The sequence below is a fragment of the Lutjanus erythropterus genome, chromosome 2 (genome assembly GCF_056507025.1).
Source record: "Lutjanus erythropterus isolate fLutEry1 chromosome 2, fLutEry1.hap2, whole genome shotgun sequence".
Lineage (NCBI taxonomy): Eukaryota > Metazoa > Chordata > Actinopteri > Lutjaniformes > Lutjanidae > Lutjanus > Lutjanus erythropterus.
Window position 1 is genome coordinate 18,337,329 of NC_139318.1, and position 20,332 is coordinate 18,357,660.

The 20,332-nt window shown below is 38.0% G+C and overlaps 1 protein-coding gene across 1 annotated transcript; it reads left to right on the top strand.

Annotated features, from left to right (window-relative positions):
• Positions 1–4,485: 4,485 nt before the first annotated feature.
• Positions 4,486–19,554, top strand: tgm2b (transglutaminase 2b). The gene is made up of 13 exons (XM_084730455.1): positions 4,486–4,638; positions 8,786–8,965; positions 10,129–10,347; positions 11,937–12,055; positions 12,565–12,693; positions 13,445–13,622; positions 13,793–13,925; positions 14,702–14,805; positions 14,915–15,154; positions 16,435–16,710; positions 16,800–16,960; positions 17,166–17,302; positions 19,397–19,554. Exons 1-13 carry the CDS (start codon positions 4,629–4,631, stop codon positions 19,545–19,547), a joined length of 2,037 nt encoding a protein of 678 aa, XP_084586581.1. The 5' UTR covers positions 4,486–4,628; the 3' UTR covers positions 19,548–19,554.
• Positions 19,555–20,332: the final 778 nt, after the last annotated feature.

Sequence of the window (20,332 nt, forward strand, 5' to 3'; positions counted from 1 at the left end):
AAACTTTCTACAACAAATACAATCACTTGATTTACAATGCTGACTTTATAAAAAGTGCTGAGAAGAAGCTAACAACCATTATACTGTGTCACGCACATTTAGTGTGACAGTATTTACAGGGAAATAATATGATGATTGGCTCTTAAAAGGTACCCTCTTGGTCAAAGACCATAATTTATGTGAAACTGAAAGTCTCACTTCCCTTCAACGATTCTTTGGAACAGCAATGAAAACTACTTGACTTCTACTTGACCTTGGACTAGGTCTATACTTGTGACTCAATGACTAATTTCATGCAACGAAGTTTAAGTTTTGAGAGGGAATTTCTCTCCCATTCATTCCCTTGATATAAAGCTTCAGGTGTTCAACAGTCCGCTATTTTGCGCCTCATAGTGTGCCACACATTTTCAGTGGGGGACTGGTTTGGACTGCAGGCAGACAAGCCTGGTGCTGGAACTCTATTACTACGAAGCCATGCTGTTGTGACATGTGCAGAATGTGTCTTGGCATCGACTTGCTGCAATAATCAGGGACATCCTCGAAAAAGACTTTGCCTGGATGGCAGCATATGTTGCTCCAAAACCTGTATGTATCTTTCAGCTTCAATGATGCCTTCACAGAAGTAACAGTTACCCATGCCACAGGCATTGAAACAGCCCTGTTTTATCACAAATGCTGAATTTTGGACTTCGGTGCTGGTAACACCCTGAATTAGTCTTTTCCTCTTTACCTTGGAAGATATGATGTTTATGAAAACAATATGAAATATGGGCTCTTTAGACCAACAACAACAACACAACAACACAGACACATGTCGGTTCTTTGAAATAGGCGTTTAATGCTTGGGCGCATCTCTGCTGCATCCTCGCCTTCATGCCATCACAATTAAGCAATGAGAACTATACTCATAAACACAGAATAAAATATCTAAACGAGGTACGAGGTACATGACATGGAAATGAAAGCGAGCACAAAATGATGCTCAATGCCAACATGAAACAAAGAATATTTTACAAATTAAAGCAAATTTTACAAATTAGCCACTTGTTGTAAAAAAAAAAAGGTTTAAAGTCCATGAAAATCTTTTAGATTCTTAGAAGTTCATCAAGGTCCCTTTACTGTCTGCTTTGCTTTCAGACGTGAATTTAACTTGAACAAAAACTGGCAAGGCCTCATGAGACGTTCGCCTTGTGTTGTGTATCGTCCCACAATGAACTTGACCACAGGTGCACCACAGACATGGAGCATTGATTCAACAAGAAACACACAATGAACTAAAGCATATGTGCTTACAACATTTTTAGTAAATTATATTATTTTAATTAATTAATTTAACAACAGATTTTAATACATCAACCTTTAACCTTACAGCAATTTATTTATTTATTAACTTATTTATTGCATGAAAATTCCTCACGTTAATGAATTATTTATCAGTGTAGCATGAACACACGATTTATGCACGATTTATGATTTAACAGTACTTAAGCTTTCTATTCACAAACATGATACTGTTACGTATTTACCATTTAATCTGAAACTAAGTTTGGATCAACTTCATGTTACCACATTAGGTAGGTGTGTGTTGTAAGTGCTGGTTTTTATCTTTTCTCCTCGTCATAAAAATCACCAGTTTCTGGAAACAGAAATTATCCTGGCTGCACACTATCATTGTCACATTCAAGTTGATCGCCTGCTCCAGGTCATAAAGTTCAGAGAAGGGACATATCTTCTTTGGAAACTATGCACTACCACAACAAAGTGTCCTGATGTTCAGCCTGAAATGAATCACTGGAGGATGCGTGTGTGTGTGTGTGTGTGTGTGTGTGTGTGTGTGTGTGTGTGTGTGTGTGTGTGTGTGTGTGTGTGTGTGTGTGTGTGTGTGTGTGTGTGTGTGTGCACTAACACCCCCCCACACCGTCACAGATGTTGGCTTTTGAATTTTGGGGTTGGTAACACTCTGGATTAGTTGGTAACACTCTGGATGGGCCTGCCTTAACCTGTGTTTACCTGTCGAATGTTCCAAACAGGTGTTTTTTGAGCATTCTTTCACTGCCTGTGTCCCAACATTTTTGGAACATGGTACAGACATCAAAATCAGCATGTATATTTACAAAAAAACAATAATGTTTATCAGTTTGAACATTAAATATTTTGTGTACTATACTCAGCCACTATAGGTTCAAAAGGATTTTCATATCACTGCACTCTATTTATATTTGTGTTTTACACGGTGTCCCAACTTTTTTGGAATCCCAGTTGTAGATTATGGAATTTTCAGCCATTGATTATTTTATCTGTATGTTTAATCATTGTTTGATGTTACATCAGCTGCCTTTGCCAGAAACAACCACTCTGCCTGTACAGTGTGTATTTATTATCACTTGGAAAATATGTGCTGCCATAATCATTTTCTTTATTTTATTTTTTATAATATTTACAATAAAAACTTGTTCTTTTCTGTATTTCATTTTAGTTCTTTTGCTCCATTTCTTCTGACTCTGACTTTTGTTTTACACACACACATTTATTATTTAATCTGGAAGTGAGTCCAGGTGATAGATGCCACAGTTGCTCTGAAGCGGCCAAGCCTGTCTTGGCAGCGGCACTCAGTCATTTCCACTGTGTGGGTTTGGACAGAGCTCTGTTAATCACTGAAATCACTCTGCTGACGTAATGCCCAACTCTGGAGCCAACACTCTTGTTTGTAGTTAATACTAGTCTGCACAAAGTACTTTAAACCATATGACAGGCTTCATTTTCTACTTTTATTGACACAGTTACGATTGCAAATTCATTACTGGCTATTACTTTTGCATAGTTTGAACGATACTTCACTTGGGACTTGTTGTCAAACTTTATAGTGGATATGGGCCAGTTCATACTGAGCGTTATAGCAGACGTTTTACTTTTGTCTTTGCAGTGACTTTAAAATTGTTTGTACAATTTGTCCTTTTGCGCACTTGGAGTCTTGCATACCTCCCTTTTTACCTCATCGTGCACCAGTGCACATTTTCTTCGTGATGTGTCTGCATCTGCAAATACTAAATCTGTTCTGATGTGGCCTGAAATGGGGCTTTAAGTGTTATTTACACATGGCACGCATGCACCTTTGACTGACAGCTGGCGTGACTAAGAGATTTAAAGCATTCTTAAGGATTAATGCTGGGAATATAGTTTAGTTTTTCATTATCAACAAAAAGAATGAAAAGACCAAAACAACAATGTATTCACACTCAGCACCAAGCCCATTCAGTCCTACTGATAACGTAAAATCTTTAAAAATGGGTGACAAATATATAATATTTTAAAAAGATTGCAATTTCCTAGAACAGCTGGACACTGTAGTTTACAACAATATTACTAAAACAGGAGCAAAAAGGGCATTTGATGGTGATGATTTTCAGCAGATTGATAAGCACTAGTGAGTACTTATGGCAGCAGAATGGTATTTGTGAGACTGAATATAAACTACAGTTCCTTTATTCATGGTAATTACAGAACATTACCCAGTATGACTATGTGGTTCATGCGTGTGTTATTGTTGTTCAAACACTAGTTAAGACATTTTGGAGAACACTGGAGACCTGTGACACTGAGAAAGAAGAAGGAAAATACAGAACAGTGTCAACCTTATCTATTGTGTTGTCTTGCAAAACCTCAGTGAAACTATAATCTAGTTATAGGTGTAGGTCAACTTACATTTCTGCAGGGGTGTAACTCAGTCTGTTCTCTTAAGTAGTGTACTTAAATACAAACTTGAGTTTCTATTCCACTACATTTCAGATGGAAATGCTTTTTGAATTTGTCTGACAGCTTTAGTTGTTAGTTACTTTAAAACAAATATTTGCAAAAAAACATGACAAGTATAAAATCTGATGTTTTTTGGTAGCTATTTTGAAAATCATTTCAGTCATGTTTCATGCAAACACATTTCAAGGTTCCAGCTCCAGAAATGTGTTTGCTGTTTTTCATTTTAATTACTTTACTAATTTCAATTTATTCTTAAAAGTTTTGAGGTTTAGATGATTGATAGAGCAAAACAAGTAACATGGTGTCACTCTGTGTAATTGCCAGCATCTCTCACTATTAGAATTTTAAATCAAACAATTGATTGACTAATAGAGAAAATAATCTGATTAATCCATAGCCCAATGAAAATAATGATTAGTATATAGTTATAACAGTCACAGGCAACATTTTCATGCTTAGCCTGTTTTTATATTTTCCTGATTATGTTTCCATACTTTTACCACTTTAGCTTCACGTGTTGTTACTTGTTTTAATATATCATCATTAAAAAAGCAATTTCTAGGTGCGTAAAACCACGCGATATTACAACAGCATCTGAGTTACAGACTGCAGTGAATCACAGGAGGATGTACAGTCACACACACACACACACACACACACACACACACACAGGCTACAACACACGTGTGCGACTGAGCTCACGCGGAAAGGGGTGCGTTCGTTTTAGGGGAGGGTCGCGTCCCGCCCACCATCACCCTGACCAGACTGGCGCGAGGAGGACTACAAATAAAAGCCAGATAAGGGCGAAGAGAGACACAATTACTCCCCTCTGAATTGGAGACTCAGTGAAAACACAAAGAAACACAGCAGCAGACATGGCTCAAGGTAAGTGATACCTTGAAGACTTTTATTTTGAAACAATCATGAACTGCATTTAACTAATTAGTGGAAAGCATTTGCCATTTACAGTAACAGGGTAGCTGGGTAATAGTTTATAGCTGGATTGTTAAAATACTTATTGTTTCCCTGTGAAAAATAAATATGCTACTACTGTAAAGCAGACTTTAAGCATTTGTAATTTAGTATACTTTTTAACATGTAGAGTTTACAATACACTTACAATAAAGTGCACTTCTTGTAAGTACACTGAAATGCCAAGTATTGCAGAACTAATATGCTTGTTTTAGTAGACTGAATTTAAACTTAATAACCTCTGTTCTGAAGTATACCTTTTTTTTAAAGTACACCCTAAATATACTTTAAATTGTGCAAAAAAGTACAAGTATACTAGTAACTGTATTCTTAAACAGTATTTCTAGTTCACTTCTTGGGTTTATTCATTGTGACATAATCTGTATTTATCTGTTCCCAAAGGATTTTGCTTTGATGTTTTCTTCCCACTGTTTCCTAATATGGATGTTTGTGATGATTTTTGGTTACTGTTTAATGAAGTGAATGACCAGAAAGAGCAAACTTTCACTCACTCTAGGACACACAGGTCTCGCTAAGCATGCTGCAGACGGAAAATAACTAAAGGAGGCAAAGGCTATCACAGCCTGCACATATCATCGCCCAATGTCAGCTGAATTCAGTGCTGCAGGAGTAACTCTGTCAAGCACATGTTCATGAAGCGCAGTGCATCTAAAAAATGTTTCACCTTTGTGTTTGAGCAGATGATCATTCCCCTGAGACCTTAACCCTTGTAAGAGCAGCTCAGAGCAGCTGTTGCCTCCACCAGTTAACTGCAGCTATCTTTATAGGCGCACACACGCCACCCTACAAATAGTTTGCTTAAAGCCCTTCAAAACATCCCGGACAAGAAAGCAGTAAAACCTCCTGGTATCTTATAAATCACCTCTAAAGGTTGAAATTGTTATTTGCCTTCATGTTTTTCTGTGTAGGCAATATGTGTAGCATGTGGAGGGCTGTTGGACATCATATGATAGAAAAAGTTGTGACTGTGTATTTAACAGAAATCATGTGTACTGGAGCAGACTAGTGTGAAGTCATAACAGAAAAGCTTTTGCCATGTGGTATATAGTGACAGGATGTTAGTGATGTTGGAGCAGGTATGCATTACACACAAATACAATAATGAACAAAAACGCCAGAATTTGCCTGCGGAATAAACAGCACATTGATTAATCAGTTGTTTACCATCTGTTAGACATTCCAAGTGTCTGTGTTAGCATGGGTGTTACCTGCAACACTGAAAACTCCATTCACTTCTGATGCATGTTTATTTTTCCAGGATTAAAATAGTGTTTACTGTACCAGCTACCACCCTGTTCACACCAGTTAGATTTTGTTTTAATTTCCTTATAAGGCTTTTGCTGGCCAGCCCCTAGTGCTGCTTACTGAGACGGTCCCTCTGTGCTGTGTGGGTCATGGTTGGTAAAGTGGGAGAGAAGCGTGGGCGTGTACAGTACAGTACAGTGTGTAAAGGTTAGTGAATCAGGCAGGGTCAAGGCTGAGGAATCTCGGCCCATGCATTTCATATTAGAGCACTGTGCTACTATGAGTTATGTAATTGTTCTGATTAAATTCCAAGCTACAGTAAAATGTGTTAAGTTTGGCTCTACACCATAGACACATACCATCAGCTATACCCCAACTGCTTCACCTCAGTCGACACGTGCTGTTGCATTGGAAGAAAATCAAAATGAATTTTCTTCTTAATCAAATATGTAGCCACAAAGACCCTCAAATCACAGCGGAGAGGATGACATCAGTTTCCCACTGCACCAGTAAAGTGTGTTATTTCTGAAGGTTTTGCTTCACAGACATTGATATGTTTTTATATAATTTGTAATTGATTTCACATTGTGTAAGTTCAGGATCATGCTTTACTGGACTCTCCTCACTTAAGGTGCAAGTACAGTAAAACTCTTTTAACTTTAAAAAGTTAGTGTTCGGGCAGCCTTAAAATTTTAAGTTGACTGAAGACAAAGAGAAGTTGAGGTATTTTTTTTAACGACTTAAAACAAATAAACTTTTCTAGTCAAATAAACTTGAGAAAAAATCGGCTTAAGATATTAAGTTGAACCGACAAGTGTTCAGTCAAACTGACAAACATTACAAACTAATTTGCTTTCATCATATATATTTTCTTTATTCTTTATTTTATATATTTCAGCTATAAAAAAAGAAAGCTCTCAGGAGTGTTCTAAAAACAGTGCATGCTGGGAAGTCTGCTAAGATGCTTATCGTGTTTCTTTAGAAACTTCATTTAATTATTTGATTGAACTCTACAGTAAATTCATTCAACTCATTTCAAAATTTAAGCTTAAATTACTTACATCTGAAAACAAAAACTTGTATATTTACATTAATCTGATGAGAAAAGATTTGTTGACACTAAGTTTCTGTATAATTCTTTACAGTGATGGAAAAAGTGAAAATAAATCTGGCTGTGTTGGACCCAAATGATATTTCTTGCTCCAGATGGCTCCTCAACAAACTGTTAAAATTCAGCTGAGCTCCAATTCTGACATTTATTTTATATTTACAATGATCAAATGTGAGCTTAACATCTTGTTTGTACAGCAAAGCCGTCATGATCTTTGAGTACAGTCTCCAGCTGTCTCAGAATAGGTAGCATTGCCATCTTTAAGGCATTTGCCCCAATTAGTTACACTAAAATGTCTTCAATTATAAGGTGAACTGAGGTCAAGTTCAGTAAAACATCAGAGAAATACCGATGAATGATCCCCCATGGACATTGTGTAAAACAGCAGGAAGTCTTGGCGGCTTAGTCTATGTTTGCTCGAGTCCAGCCAAGCCATGACACCTCCGCCTCATGTATGGGAAGAGGTTAACCTCCTGACAGATCTGGGAGCAGCCCAGCCAGACAGAAGAAGCACCATGGATGCATTATATAGGAAGACCTGAACTTTTCCACCAAACAGGAAATCAGAGGGTGGGATTCTCTTAGTCACAGTGCGCCTTGGGGAAAAGGAGTGGTTGTGTGTTTGCACACTTCACAGGGAGTGACTTTCTGTCTGTCTGTGTTTACCTCTTGTTAAATCCATACAGAGAGCGCTGTGAGACAGAATTATCCTACCATAAACCACTGAGTGTCCTGCAGCCCATAGTTTTATTCCAGTCCACGGTATTTGCTTTGACGATCAAATAGTAAACACATACAAACATTTGACATTTCACTATTAAACAAATCATTCTGGAAATAAAGTCATTATAAAAGTTAATTTAGTCAAACTAGGAAAGCTGTTCACGTTTAGAAATTATCAAAACACATTCATAGGCACAATATGAAGAAATCCAGACTCCAGTTAACCACCGTTTTCTTGTAAATTCACCACAAGTCATCCATTAAAAAGTTATAAGTAATTGTTGAAACTTGTAAATTCTATACAACATCCTGTATCCTATACACAGCTGTAAGTTTAACAACTTCACCAACACTATGTTGTGGCATTTGAAGTGCTCCATAAACATATACACAATCCTCCTATTAAATTTAAATAAGAACTAAGAATATGCTTGAAGTGCTGGTATTGACAACGGTTGTCAGTAAGGATTATCTTCATCATCATTTTTCCTGATCTCTCGATTGCTGTTTGGTCCATAAAATGTCAGGAAAATGTAAATAAAAAATGTTGATCAGTGCTTCCCAGAGCCCAAGGTGTCATCCTCAAATGTCTTGTCCACAAAAAAGATTTACTGTCATAGAAGTATAAAGAAACCAGAAAATATGCACATCTTAGAAGCCACATTTTTCTTTCTTTCTTCCTCAAAACAAATAATCATTTATCAGAATGGCTGATGATTAATGTAGTAGTTAATTAATAATCGATTAATCCACTAATCAAAACAATTCTAGTATTGACTGTTAACAAGTAACACATTTCTCTCGAGGTATGGCCTTGTTAAAAAGATGGTAACTTAAATACTTCTACATCTATAAGACGATGCTTGTTCTGCATCTATGTTGTGTATTTCAAAGATTTGTAATACATACTTTTATGGGGTGATGTTCGATGTGTTTTTAGTTTTCCTCTCCTCTTTACAGCTCTGGACATTGATCGCTGGAACCTGGAGTGTGAGTTCAACAACAGTGACCATCGCACTGATCTCAATGGTTTTGATCGTCTGATCGTCAGGAGAGGCCAACCGTTCTCAATCAGCCTGTACCTTCGCTCTGGAACCTACCAACCAGGAGTCAGCTCTCTCAATTTTGTGGCAGAAACAGGTGCTACTCCTTTTCTACAATCATGCCAGCCACAGCCGGTTCTTCCTGCTACTGTCTGGCAACAGATATAGAAGTGTTCATTGCCATGCAGGACCAACACACTTCAGAACAGCTTCTATTCTCAAAATTTGTGATTTTTAAATACCAGTAATATCACTTAAATCACTTTAATGGTATTGGTACAGGTATCAAAATATTTTTTAAACAATACCCAGCCTGAGTCATAATAACTCTGAACAAAGGATGAAGGAAAACATTGTGGTATTTCAGGAAGTTGGGGTCACAATAACCCACTGTGTGTTACGGCTGACATTACATTCTTTGCAACCTATTGTGATTTTAAAAATTAAAGGGGAAAGTAGCGGTAAAGTTTGTGGAAAGGAAAAGGAAGTGCGTTTCCATTGTTGAGTGGTATGTGAAATTGCTATTGGCTTCTCAATGAGCAAACTTACAGTGGCTGTAAGATGTTCTGTTGGTTTTTCCAATGTTCATCAATGCCCTTCCCTTATTTCTCTAAGGGTGTTAATGGCCCAGAGGAGCCCCACATATTGTATTTTGAAGTATTCGCCTTCGGAATACCCAAAGAAAACACTGTCAACTATCTGTCTCCTCCTCAGTTCATATTTGGATAAAAATTTTCATGTGGACTATGATAAGACAGCTGTTACTCCCCATCAACTGTTTAAACAGGAAGTGCTGCTTGCCAACAGGAAAGCATGTGTATAATCACAGATAACATTAACAACCTTTGGAAGTCAAGTATATTTTAATGGATTGAAGTAAGACCATTAATCCCACCCAAAGAGAAGGAAGCAATCAAAAAAAAACAGCCTTTGGTTTAGTTGGCTGTGATGTTAGGAAGATGTGAAGGAATTTACTCTTTGGGCTGAAGTGAGCACAACTGATTTTTATGTAACTGAACCGGGGTTGCACAGACTTGAGCCCCAATCAGTTTTGGTTATACAGTAATTAGGTACCATTACACAGTTATGCTGTCCATGCATGAGATGAGATTCCAGAGATGTTTGGACTAAATTTAGGCAGGGCTGGGAAAACAGTGAACCCTGTGAACTTCCATTACTCTGGCACAAATGTTTCACTAAAATCTCTTGGCTGTTTCCCTCAAGTCTCAGGTCTCTAACCGTATTCACTGTTACATGCAGGTCCTCAGCCGTCTGAGCAGTATGGCACCAGGGCTGCCTTTGGTCTGTCTTCCAACATTGACACCTCCCGCTGGAGTGCCACAGTCACCAGCCCCCCCGGGGACATGGTGGCTCTGTCCATCTGCTCTGCTCCTGATGCACCGATAGGTCGCTACACCCTGACCCTGGGGCAGTCAGGACGGATTGAGTTTATCCTGCTCTTTAACCCTTGGTGCACAGGTGGGTAAACAGACTATACATCAAGCTGTTATGTAGTGTATCTTGTGTGGCAATCGTAGGCTATAGTGCTGAAGTGCTTTGATGGTCAGGTTTCATTCCACAGTGGGCTAATGACAGGAGCTATTCAGGAGCAGTGCTGAAAGCATTATACAGAGGAATAGTGGAAATTTTAGTTCACTGATTGTATGATTTTTAAGTGATAGTTCATTTTTGGAAGTATTACTTTTTGCTTTTTTTGCACAGAGTCAAATGAAAAGATTAGTACCACTCTCAGCAAACAGCCAGTTAGCTTAGCTTAGCATAAACAATGGGAACAGTGGGGAAAAGTTAGCCTGGCTTTGTCAAAAGGTAAAAAATTCTGCCACCCGGCACCTCTAAAGCTCATTAATAAACATGTTGTATATTTTGCATGCTAATATTAATGTTAAGGGCAAAAATGATTTTTAAGGGGGTTACTTTTAGATTATTTATTGGCCAAGAGTAATCATTTTCTGATATCTTGAAGTCACGAGACATAACATGTTGATTAATGAATTAGTAGGTGTCATGAGGCAGATTTTGTTACCTTTGGACAGAGCCAGGTCCTGTTTTCAGTCTTTATGCAAAGACAAGCTAATGCCCTTCTGGCTCTAACTTAAAGGTATAGCTTGGATTTTTTGAAGTGTAGTTATATGAGGTACTTAATTATAGTCAGTGTATTAGCTACAGTAGATGGTGATCCCAGTTTGATGAAGCAGACGGGAATATGAGGATGCAAGCTAAGCAATGTACTGCCATGGACAAGGTCAGCAGCAAAAAATACTTTAGCCACCCAGAAAAGGTCCATCTACAAAATCAATATCAGTTTCAGTGTACTGTATATTTAGAATAGTTTACCTTGCCATCAGATGTTCTTTTCCAGTGAAAACTCCTGTTGTACAGACTCCTTTAACAAAAATACTAACTTACCTTGTTGAGCTTAGAAGTTGCTGGTCTGCTGATGGCTTGAGATGTTAGCTTGTTTGGTGTTTTAAAGGGTTAGTTTGGGTTCACTGAGGTCATAACTATTGTCTGGTTTGGTGAGAGTGATATTTGTCTTATATAATGGTGGTTTCCCATCAGAAGAGGCAGTCTGACAGCAAAGTAAACTGGTGAAAAAAAAATTCTAAATATAGTGCACACTTAAAGATAGATAGATAGGTGTTTGATTAACACATTTTGCGGTCAACCCTGTCCAAAGCACACATTGCTTTGTTTCGTACACTGGTACTCCTGCTGCTTCTGTAAACAGAGAACTATAGGTAACACACAAACTATGGCTAAGTACCTCATACAACCTCACTTAAAAGATCTGAACCATCCCTTTAACATTTAGGGAACAGTTATATCTGAGTAGTATTGATATTCTCATCTTGTTCTCTGCAATAAAGCTAATAAGTGTTTTTTCAAAAGGCAAACTATTTCTTTAAATTAAAATTCTATGGATAAACCATCGCCTTGAGGGTATTTGTTAGTTTCCAACAATAAGGACCAATACTATGCCAGTCATGTTCCACTCAGGTCATGCCTTAGGACATCCATTGTATGTTTGTGATGTATCTTGGCAACAGGAGATGCAGTATACATGGACAATGAGGAGAGTTTGGCAGAGTATGTCTTATCTCAAGATGGAATCATCTTTCGTGGAAACTACAAACATCCCATACCAACTCCTTGGAACTTTGGCCAGGTACCAACACCAACACCAACGCTGTCAGCATCACTTCATCTCACACATGTACTGCAGTCAACCAGGCGAGCATTGTGCCAGAGTGGAATCTATTATTCATTTTTTCTGATAACAGGAAAATATTCACTTATCAAGTGATTTATCATGTTTTACGTAACTGCAAACATGCAGTTGTGTCTGAACATTTGACACTGAAATTAAGTGAGATATTTATATCTGACTGCAGACAGTCTGGGTTGATAAAGTGAGAGGAGTGTTAATATGAATGTTTTCAACCTTTTCTGATACAGTTAGCCTGGCACTAACACTTCATCACTTGTGCAGCTGCAGAGCTTTACAGTTTGGCAGAACTGCACAGCTAATTTAATATGCAGTTCACACCTGCTTCTATTGACATGTTTTCAAAGAGGAGGTTAAACCTTGGATCTCACTTTTGATTATTTTTCCACCTCTGTACTTCTATCACTGGCACCTAATCAGCAGTAATACCTGTTTTTTTTTTTGTACAGTTTGAAAGTGGGATCCTGGATATCTGTCTGAGGATTCTGGATATGAATCCTAAATATCTGAGGAATCCTGGCAAAGACTGCTCAGGGAGGAGAAATCCCATCTATGTTTCCAGAGTGCTAAGTGCCATGGTAAGTCATGTTCATTTCTGAGATCTGCATCCACTTTTATGTTTAGAAACAGAAAGAGATTTGATGATGTCCACAGGTGTATTTTGGACAATAATGCTTGATGGCTCAGAACTTCTTTTGGCTCAATTAAGAAACCCAGGCACCAGGCTAAAAATCTAAATCTCATCATAGATTCTAATTTAAGTTTCAATGCCCTCATCTGAAATACGACAAAATCTGCCCTTTATCACTGGCCTGCTCCTCTCACAGGGCAATACAGCAAAACATGTGCAAGCCTTTATTACCAGTAGATTTGACTCTTGTCATGTTCTCCAGGAGGAGTGCAAACATCACGTCTGTTTTAAAATTGCTGAACTGACTACCTGTTAGCTTTAGAATTGATTGGTCTACTTGTCTGCCTAAGACTAAGGTCTAAGAGCTACAGAGATGTCACCTTTAACAGAGAGTCTGAATGTCTTTAAAAGAAACACCTTTTAAGTCTGTCCTTTATCTTTGTCGATTTTTACTTGGACTTTACTGTTATTTTTACCCCCTATTTTTATTTTATTCATTTAATATTCATTCAAATGTTTTTATTTAAACTTGTGCACTTTTTAGCTCTTTCTGTGTTAAGCACTTGGAGCTGCATTTGGTATATGTCTTGTACTATATAAATTAAGTCTGAATGATTGATTGATTAGTGTGTGTGATATAAAACAAAGCTTGGAATGCATATGTATTAAAATGTCCACCCCGTCCTTCTGCCTCTTAGGTGAATTGTAATGACGACAAAGGGGTGTTGCTGGGAAAATGGACGGATGGTTATGAAGGCGGTGTCAGCCCCATGTTCTGGAAGGGCAGTGTGGAGATTCTGCACAACTGGGACACACAAGCCTGTCAGCCTGTTCGCTATGGACAGTGCTGGGTGTTTGCTGCAGTGGCCTGTTCAAGTAAGATAGGGCGAAGTGGAGCTTTGTAGCCTATCACTGGAAAACACACTTGATTTGTTTCAAACAGACACAACATAACACCATATATGTAAACGCACTGTAACCATATACATTTTGCTCCTCCTCTTAGTCTTGCAGTACTCATGTGAGTTATTTTTATACTCTGTTAGTTTCCAGAGCCCTTGGCATCCCCTGCCGAGTCATCACCAACTATCTGTCAGCCCACGACACCAACAGCAACCTGGTGATTGAACGCTTCATCAATGAAAATGGAGATCTCATTCAGTCCAGAGAAATGATCTGGTAAGAACTAATACACTTTATGTATGTAATACTACAGTAGGAGGCAGGGCTGTGTAGTTTCAATGTACTTTCAATGTTGTAATATTATATATTCTGAAGAAAAAGATATTATTACATATTACAGGACTACTGTGAATTATTTGAAAGTAAAAGTAAGAAACGTTAAAGTGTTAAGCGTTCAAATATGACAGAGAAAAATTGTTCATGCAAATCAACATATTTCCTTAATTTGTGAATTCTGACATTTTAATTTTTGTGCTATACCTCAAGTATGGCAGTGTGATCATAAAATAAATGAAAGATTTGTTAACACTGTCTATGATGCCCATATTTATAATGGATTTTAATCATACTTACAATGCATGCAGATCTCCTTCTAGTACTGTATAATTATAATTATACACACTCATAAATACTCATAATGCTTTACTACATGAATCATAATTGTTGGTCACTCATTAACTGCTTTTTTCAAGGGTCACTGTATTATAATGTGCAGTAAAGAATGGTTAAATAAAAAGAAAAGATGAATAGCAGGAATGCGTTTACAAAAGTCATGTTAACTGATTATATGTCATTTCTAAGTATTTGATTGAACATGTCAATAATTTTGACACTAACCCTCACAGTAGATTAACACAGTAGAGGTGTAGCTGTGACGTCACTGAAGTCAACCATTTTGCTTCAGTTTTGGCAGTGACATCAGAACAAGTCCGGTTATGATATGTCTTAACAGGAAGTGTGTCAAGTGTTGGTGGTGTGTTATGTATTTGTAGGAATTATCACTGTTGGGTGGAGAGCTGGATGACCAGACCTGACCTTAAATCTGATTTTAACGGCTGGCAGGCCAGTGACCCTACACCCCAGGAGAAAAGTGAAGGTAATAAACTCGCTGCACCAATAAAACCATGAGAACATTTTTTGATCAAGTTAAATCCTCGCCACAGTTGCTCTATCATCTTTTTTTCTGCATTTTTCCCTTGTGTTAGGCGTGTACTGCTGTGGCCCCATCCCTGTCAGGGCCATCAAGGAGGGTGAGCTCATGTTCAAGTATGATGCCCCGTTTGTTTTTGCTGAGGTCAACGCTGACATCAACACCTACATGAAGAAAAAAGATGGCAGCACATCGAAGGTCACTTCCACCACGCTCGTGGGCCAGCAGATCAGCACGAAGAGTGTAGGCCGTGACACCAGAGAGGACATCACTCATCTCTACAAGTACCCCGAAGGTAGAGAGCACTGCTGTATATACTGCAGAGAAACCTAATTAAACGCCACTAGAGTTTGTCCTTAACATGAACAGTGCATGTTAATACAACACACCATAAATTATGACTGACTGACTACTGTATATATGAAGCACCTCTGCATACCAGCAGCTCACTTCAAGGTCATCATTGTGTAAATTCTTACATTCCCAGTCAGTATTTGTGTTTCTCTTAATGTACATAAAGTTAACTTCCTTTGTTTAAGAAGGTCAGGTGTATGCTGCTTTATTTAAAGGTGCAGTGACCGATTCTGGAGACAGATAGTGAGTCTCATTCCCGGGTCATGAAATACCGATGTTTTGGGAATGAGATTCAACATTCAGCTATCTTACTGACCTGTGATGTGCCAAAGTCTCCTATCAGATTTTCTAAAGCCTGACAAAAGAGCCAATAGGAGAATGAGTGTATTTTTCTCTCAGACAACTTAATTCCATTATGCTTAAAGGTTATTATGGAAAGTTTGCCCAGTGATGTTTAAATAAACTCCCTAACCCAACTTTAAAGGTGCTATATATGACATTAACTTGCTCTTGAGGTCAAAGTAGACCACCAGAATTTCAAACCAAAAGAAATGCACGGTTAAGTTGACTCAATGAAGTTGGGAGAAAAAGTATCATCTGAACAAACACTGCTCACAAAACTCAGCTGATAAACTAGCTGTAATAAAAGAAATGTTGTAACCGGTTCCTACATTGATTTTCTCACCTAAAATGTTTTCAGAAACATATTTTAGTGTCCAACGCACTGTTTAGCTTTAATACGAGATATACTGTTACAAGGCAGCTGCCATTTGGGCTTCCAGCAGAGACTCCCAAAAAACTCAGATCAAACTGTCAAACTAGGCAGTGTTGATCAAAGATGGCTCAAGACTCTGTTACTGCATCGCCTAAAATGTTTTCAGAAACATATTTTAGTGTGCTGTAATAGGAGATATTAGCTGCTCACCAGGCTACCATGTTAAAAATAGGGAAAACAGAGAGGGACCTTCACAAACATGCACATACATAAAAATGAATGTGCATAAACATGTACGCACAGCCACCACATAAGAGAAGCTTGGATGCTGTAACTCCACTGAACCACAACTAGTTGTTTGCTGGCATGTTGTATATTGCACATATAAAGAAGCATTTGTCTTGTTAAATTTGATAAATGTTGACTATTCTGGAAGGCAAAAGTTAAATTTGTCAGATCTGAGACTTGAGTGTGAGTGTGTGATTTTGTTGCTTCCATATTTCCAGGCTCTGATGAGGAGCGGAAAGCTTTCACGAAGGCTAACCACCAGAACAAGCTGCTCCAGCAGCAGGAGAATCAAGGCCTACACCTCACTATCAAGGTTACATCAGACATGAAGAATGGCTGCGACTTTGACGTGTTCGCTGTGGTTACTAACAACACGCAGAGTGAGAAGAAGTGCCGCCTGGTGTTTGGATCCTGCGCCGTGTCCTACAACGGCTTTCTGGGCGGGAACTGTGGTTTTAAAGATTTGCTCAACGTTGAACTTGCCCCAGGAGGAGGTGAGTCGAGGCACTGTGTGGTGTTTACAAGTGAATGCTTTCAACAAGCGTCACCGAGAGTGGTAAATGTATTGTACGTGTTCTTCTAGAGAGGCGAGTTCCACTGAGGCTGAACTACAATAAATACGGTGACCTGATCACTGAAGACAACCTGATCCGTCTGGCAGCTCTGTTGTTAGACTACACCACCAGAGAGCAAACGCTGGCAGTGAGAACCATTGTGCTGGAGAACCCTGAAATCAAAGTCAGAGTGAGTACAATCATCTGCTGCAAGAGATATAGACTTGAAAAAAGAGACAGCAGTATGTTAAATCTTTGTCTACTGGTAGTACTATGATCGGACAACAGAAGCAATGTTAAGGGCCTACAGTATATATAAATAAAGCCTGGCCAAGCAAAACTGCTTACTGTGAGACTTTCATGGACTAACACCAAGTGGTGGCTGTTCTGTGCAGATCCTGGGCGAACCAAAGGAAAACAGGAAACTGGCTGCAGAAGTCACCCTGCAAAACCCTCTGCCAGAGGTGCTGGAGGGCTGCTGCTTCAGCATCGAGGGGGCCAACCTCACCGGGGGACGCGTCATCTCTGAAAGGTTGTATGAGTCCCTATAAATAATCATTCTATACACACAGAGCACCAGCTGACCAGTCATAAATTAGAAACTGTAACACAACTGATGCGTTCTTTTCTTTAGACACAGACTTATATGGAGGCTTAGTCAATCGTTCAGACATTATTCTCTGAGGCTGGGCTGTACCAACAACAACAACAGTCCAATTAAATCATGGTTTAACTTTAAATTGTTCAAATTAAGTAAAATTAAATTTAAACTCAGTTTAGTTTTTACTCTAAACCTAGATTAAATTTTATTCTGTTGCACCAAAACTTTGAACTTGATGTGATCCATTTTTAACTTTAAAACTTACACTTGTGGAGGTTTAACTTTTTAAAAAGCTGCTTTTTTTGAGAAGGATTGAGAAAAATAATCAAGTTTCTTCAAGAAAGTTAAGGGACAGACTAGACGCAGTTGAGTTTTTTGATGCATCTCCTCTTTATTTCACTTCAGTTGATTATTTAGGCCAACAACTTTTTCTCAATGGAGAATTTAGGGCTTGTCTGCTGAACCGTCATGACTTGGCTAAGCAGGCTGACTAACAAACTTGGCAAACAATGCAACTTTTTGTTAACTTTGGCGCTAGCTAGCAAACTATGTAATGTTTTGTTAAGGAACACAGAGCAGATGAAAAGTAGCGTTTTTTCCCCAATAGGTCCCAATAGCACTAAAATTAGAATAACATATAATAATATAATATAGAATTTTTTGTACATAAACTCTATTTAATTTGGTTTACATCAGTGAACTTGAATTTACTAAACTGAGATTAGTTTTTAATTTTGCAATAGAGCTCTGTTTAATATTAAATCTGGATTCATGCTTGGGTCATTTTAAATCTAGCTTTGCTAAGTTTTGATTAGAACTCATCATAGATTCATTTACTCTTTGTCGGTGAAACCCAGTCTAAGACCAAGAAGAGAAAAACAGTGAAAGGATGGAACAAACGACTTCAAAAACACAACTCATTCTGTCTTTTTGAAAATAACAGCAGATAGGCTTGTTTTGACCTTTTAAAAAGAATCATCAATTCGTGTGATGTAAATATTTCCTCCCATTTGACTTCCAGACTCTGAGATATGCGTTACTTTGATTTTATGATTTGTTGCACTGGTCTTGGTGCAGCGTCCAGATGTCTGGCTGGATGTGCCCTGTTTAGTCAGGACAGGAGCCCGCTGGATAAGAATAACTAGAACACTCTGTCTATGAAAACTGCAGCATTCTGTCTAAAGCTTGTTTCTACAGGAGCAGACATGAGACACGGCAATTTTTGTAACATCTCTCTCTCTGTCCACTTTAAACAATAAAAAAAAATCAATACAATTAAAATGCATTTTTTATATTCAGCATTTATAGCCGGCCAGATCAAATTGTCCTCACAAAAACAGTACTGGCACAAACTACTACTGTGTGTTTTCTTCAACATGTGGGATGATGTAAGTTTTAGTTGCTGCTGATTTTTAATTAAAGACACTTAAACTTGCTCCTGAAATGCAAGAGGAGCACATACTCTAAATGTCCGTCTCCCTTTTCAATTTAAATATAAAAGGAATAAAAGTGTCATTATCCATAAATCATTATAAAGATACCCCAACAAATAGTGAAGTCACCATTAACAAAACGGAGGAGTAAGTTATGTTAGTCATGCTATTTATTAGTTAATAGAATTGCCTTATTTTGAAGACATAATCAAAAATCTAATCAAGTAATCTGTGACAATAGAACTATTATCTAATCACGCATTTTGTAATGTAATGTGTTGCTTGTAATTTTTGGACTTCATTAATGACTGAATTAATGAAGGATAATGTGTCCACCGTTATTTCATCATCACTACTGTTTGGTCAAAGCTCTTGTGTGTAAAAAAACATAATGAAACTGTTAATGGAGTATTTTATACTCCTCTGCTTAGTAGTTCAACCATCTGCATTGTCTCCATAAATAGCCAGAACTGTCATGAGTGCTATGTCAGTTGTAATTGATCATCTAAATATTTATACAATCAGGGGGCTTTAACAGAAATGTCCTCCCACTGTGTGTCTCAAATGTAATATTTAAATATTTACTCCACAGGCTGGGCTACTCAGTGGGTCCTGGGGAAGATGCCAAGGTGAAAATCTACTTCACTCCCACCCACTCTGGGCTGAGAAAGCTGGTGGTCGACTTTGACAGCAACAAGTTGGGTCATGTGAAGGGCTACAAAAACGTCATCATTGGAAAATAAAGCCTTTCAGAGCTGCTAACTGTTCAGCCGTCTAAAGATCAGCAGACACACCTTTTTTTGCACAGTGTTTGATACATAAAATGCTTTTGTAGTCAAATACTTTAGAAAAAGTACTTTAGAATACTTAAGCATGTATATTGCTAAAATGTGACTTGAGAACACTTTGTACTCATTAAGATGAATCAAATCTGAGCATGCAAAACTTTCAAACAATATGTACTGTTTCTTCTCACAATTTGAAGTGATGATTAGCATTTTAAGTACTATGTACTATTTTTTATACTTTTTTCAGTGCACTGCAGATAAAACACTTTACACTTTGTGTCTCATTGTTTTGTGATGTTTCAACCAGTCTGACTGGATTCACATTTACAGATGGCTGTAAATCAACAATTCTGATCAAAATACTAGTAAAGTAGAATATGGGGAGCATCTACACACACAGCAAAAGTGCTGATCTTAGTGTTTCAGCAAATTCCTCCAAACATATGGATATAGTAACAATATGGTGTATTCATTTCAAACAGATTTCCACTTCAAAGACTACCTCGTGTCTTTTAGGCTACCTAGGGCACGTCACATAATTTGAAAAGCCTGTGTATAACACGAAACCTTTCTCGTTCAAGAAAGCTGGCAAACTGCAGTGCTACTCTGTACGGTGTGTACTGCTGGTGCTATGGCCTAAAACAAATCATCAAGCGTGTGTGTATGTGTGAGTTGTTGTTTTCCAACAGTTAGAGGAAGTGCTGCTCTCTTCTGGCCACAAAGAGTAGTTGCAGGTATTA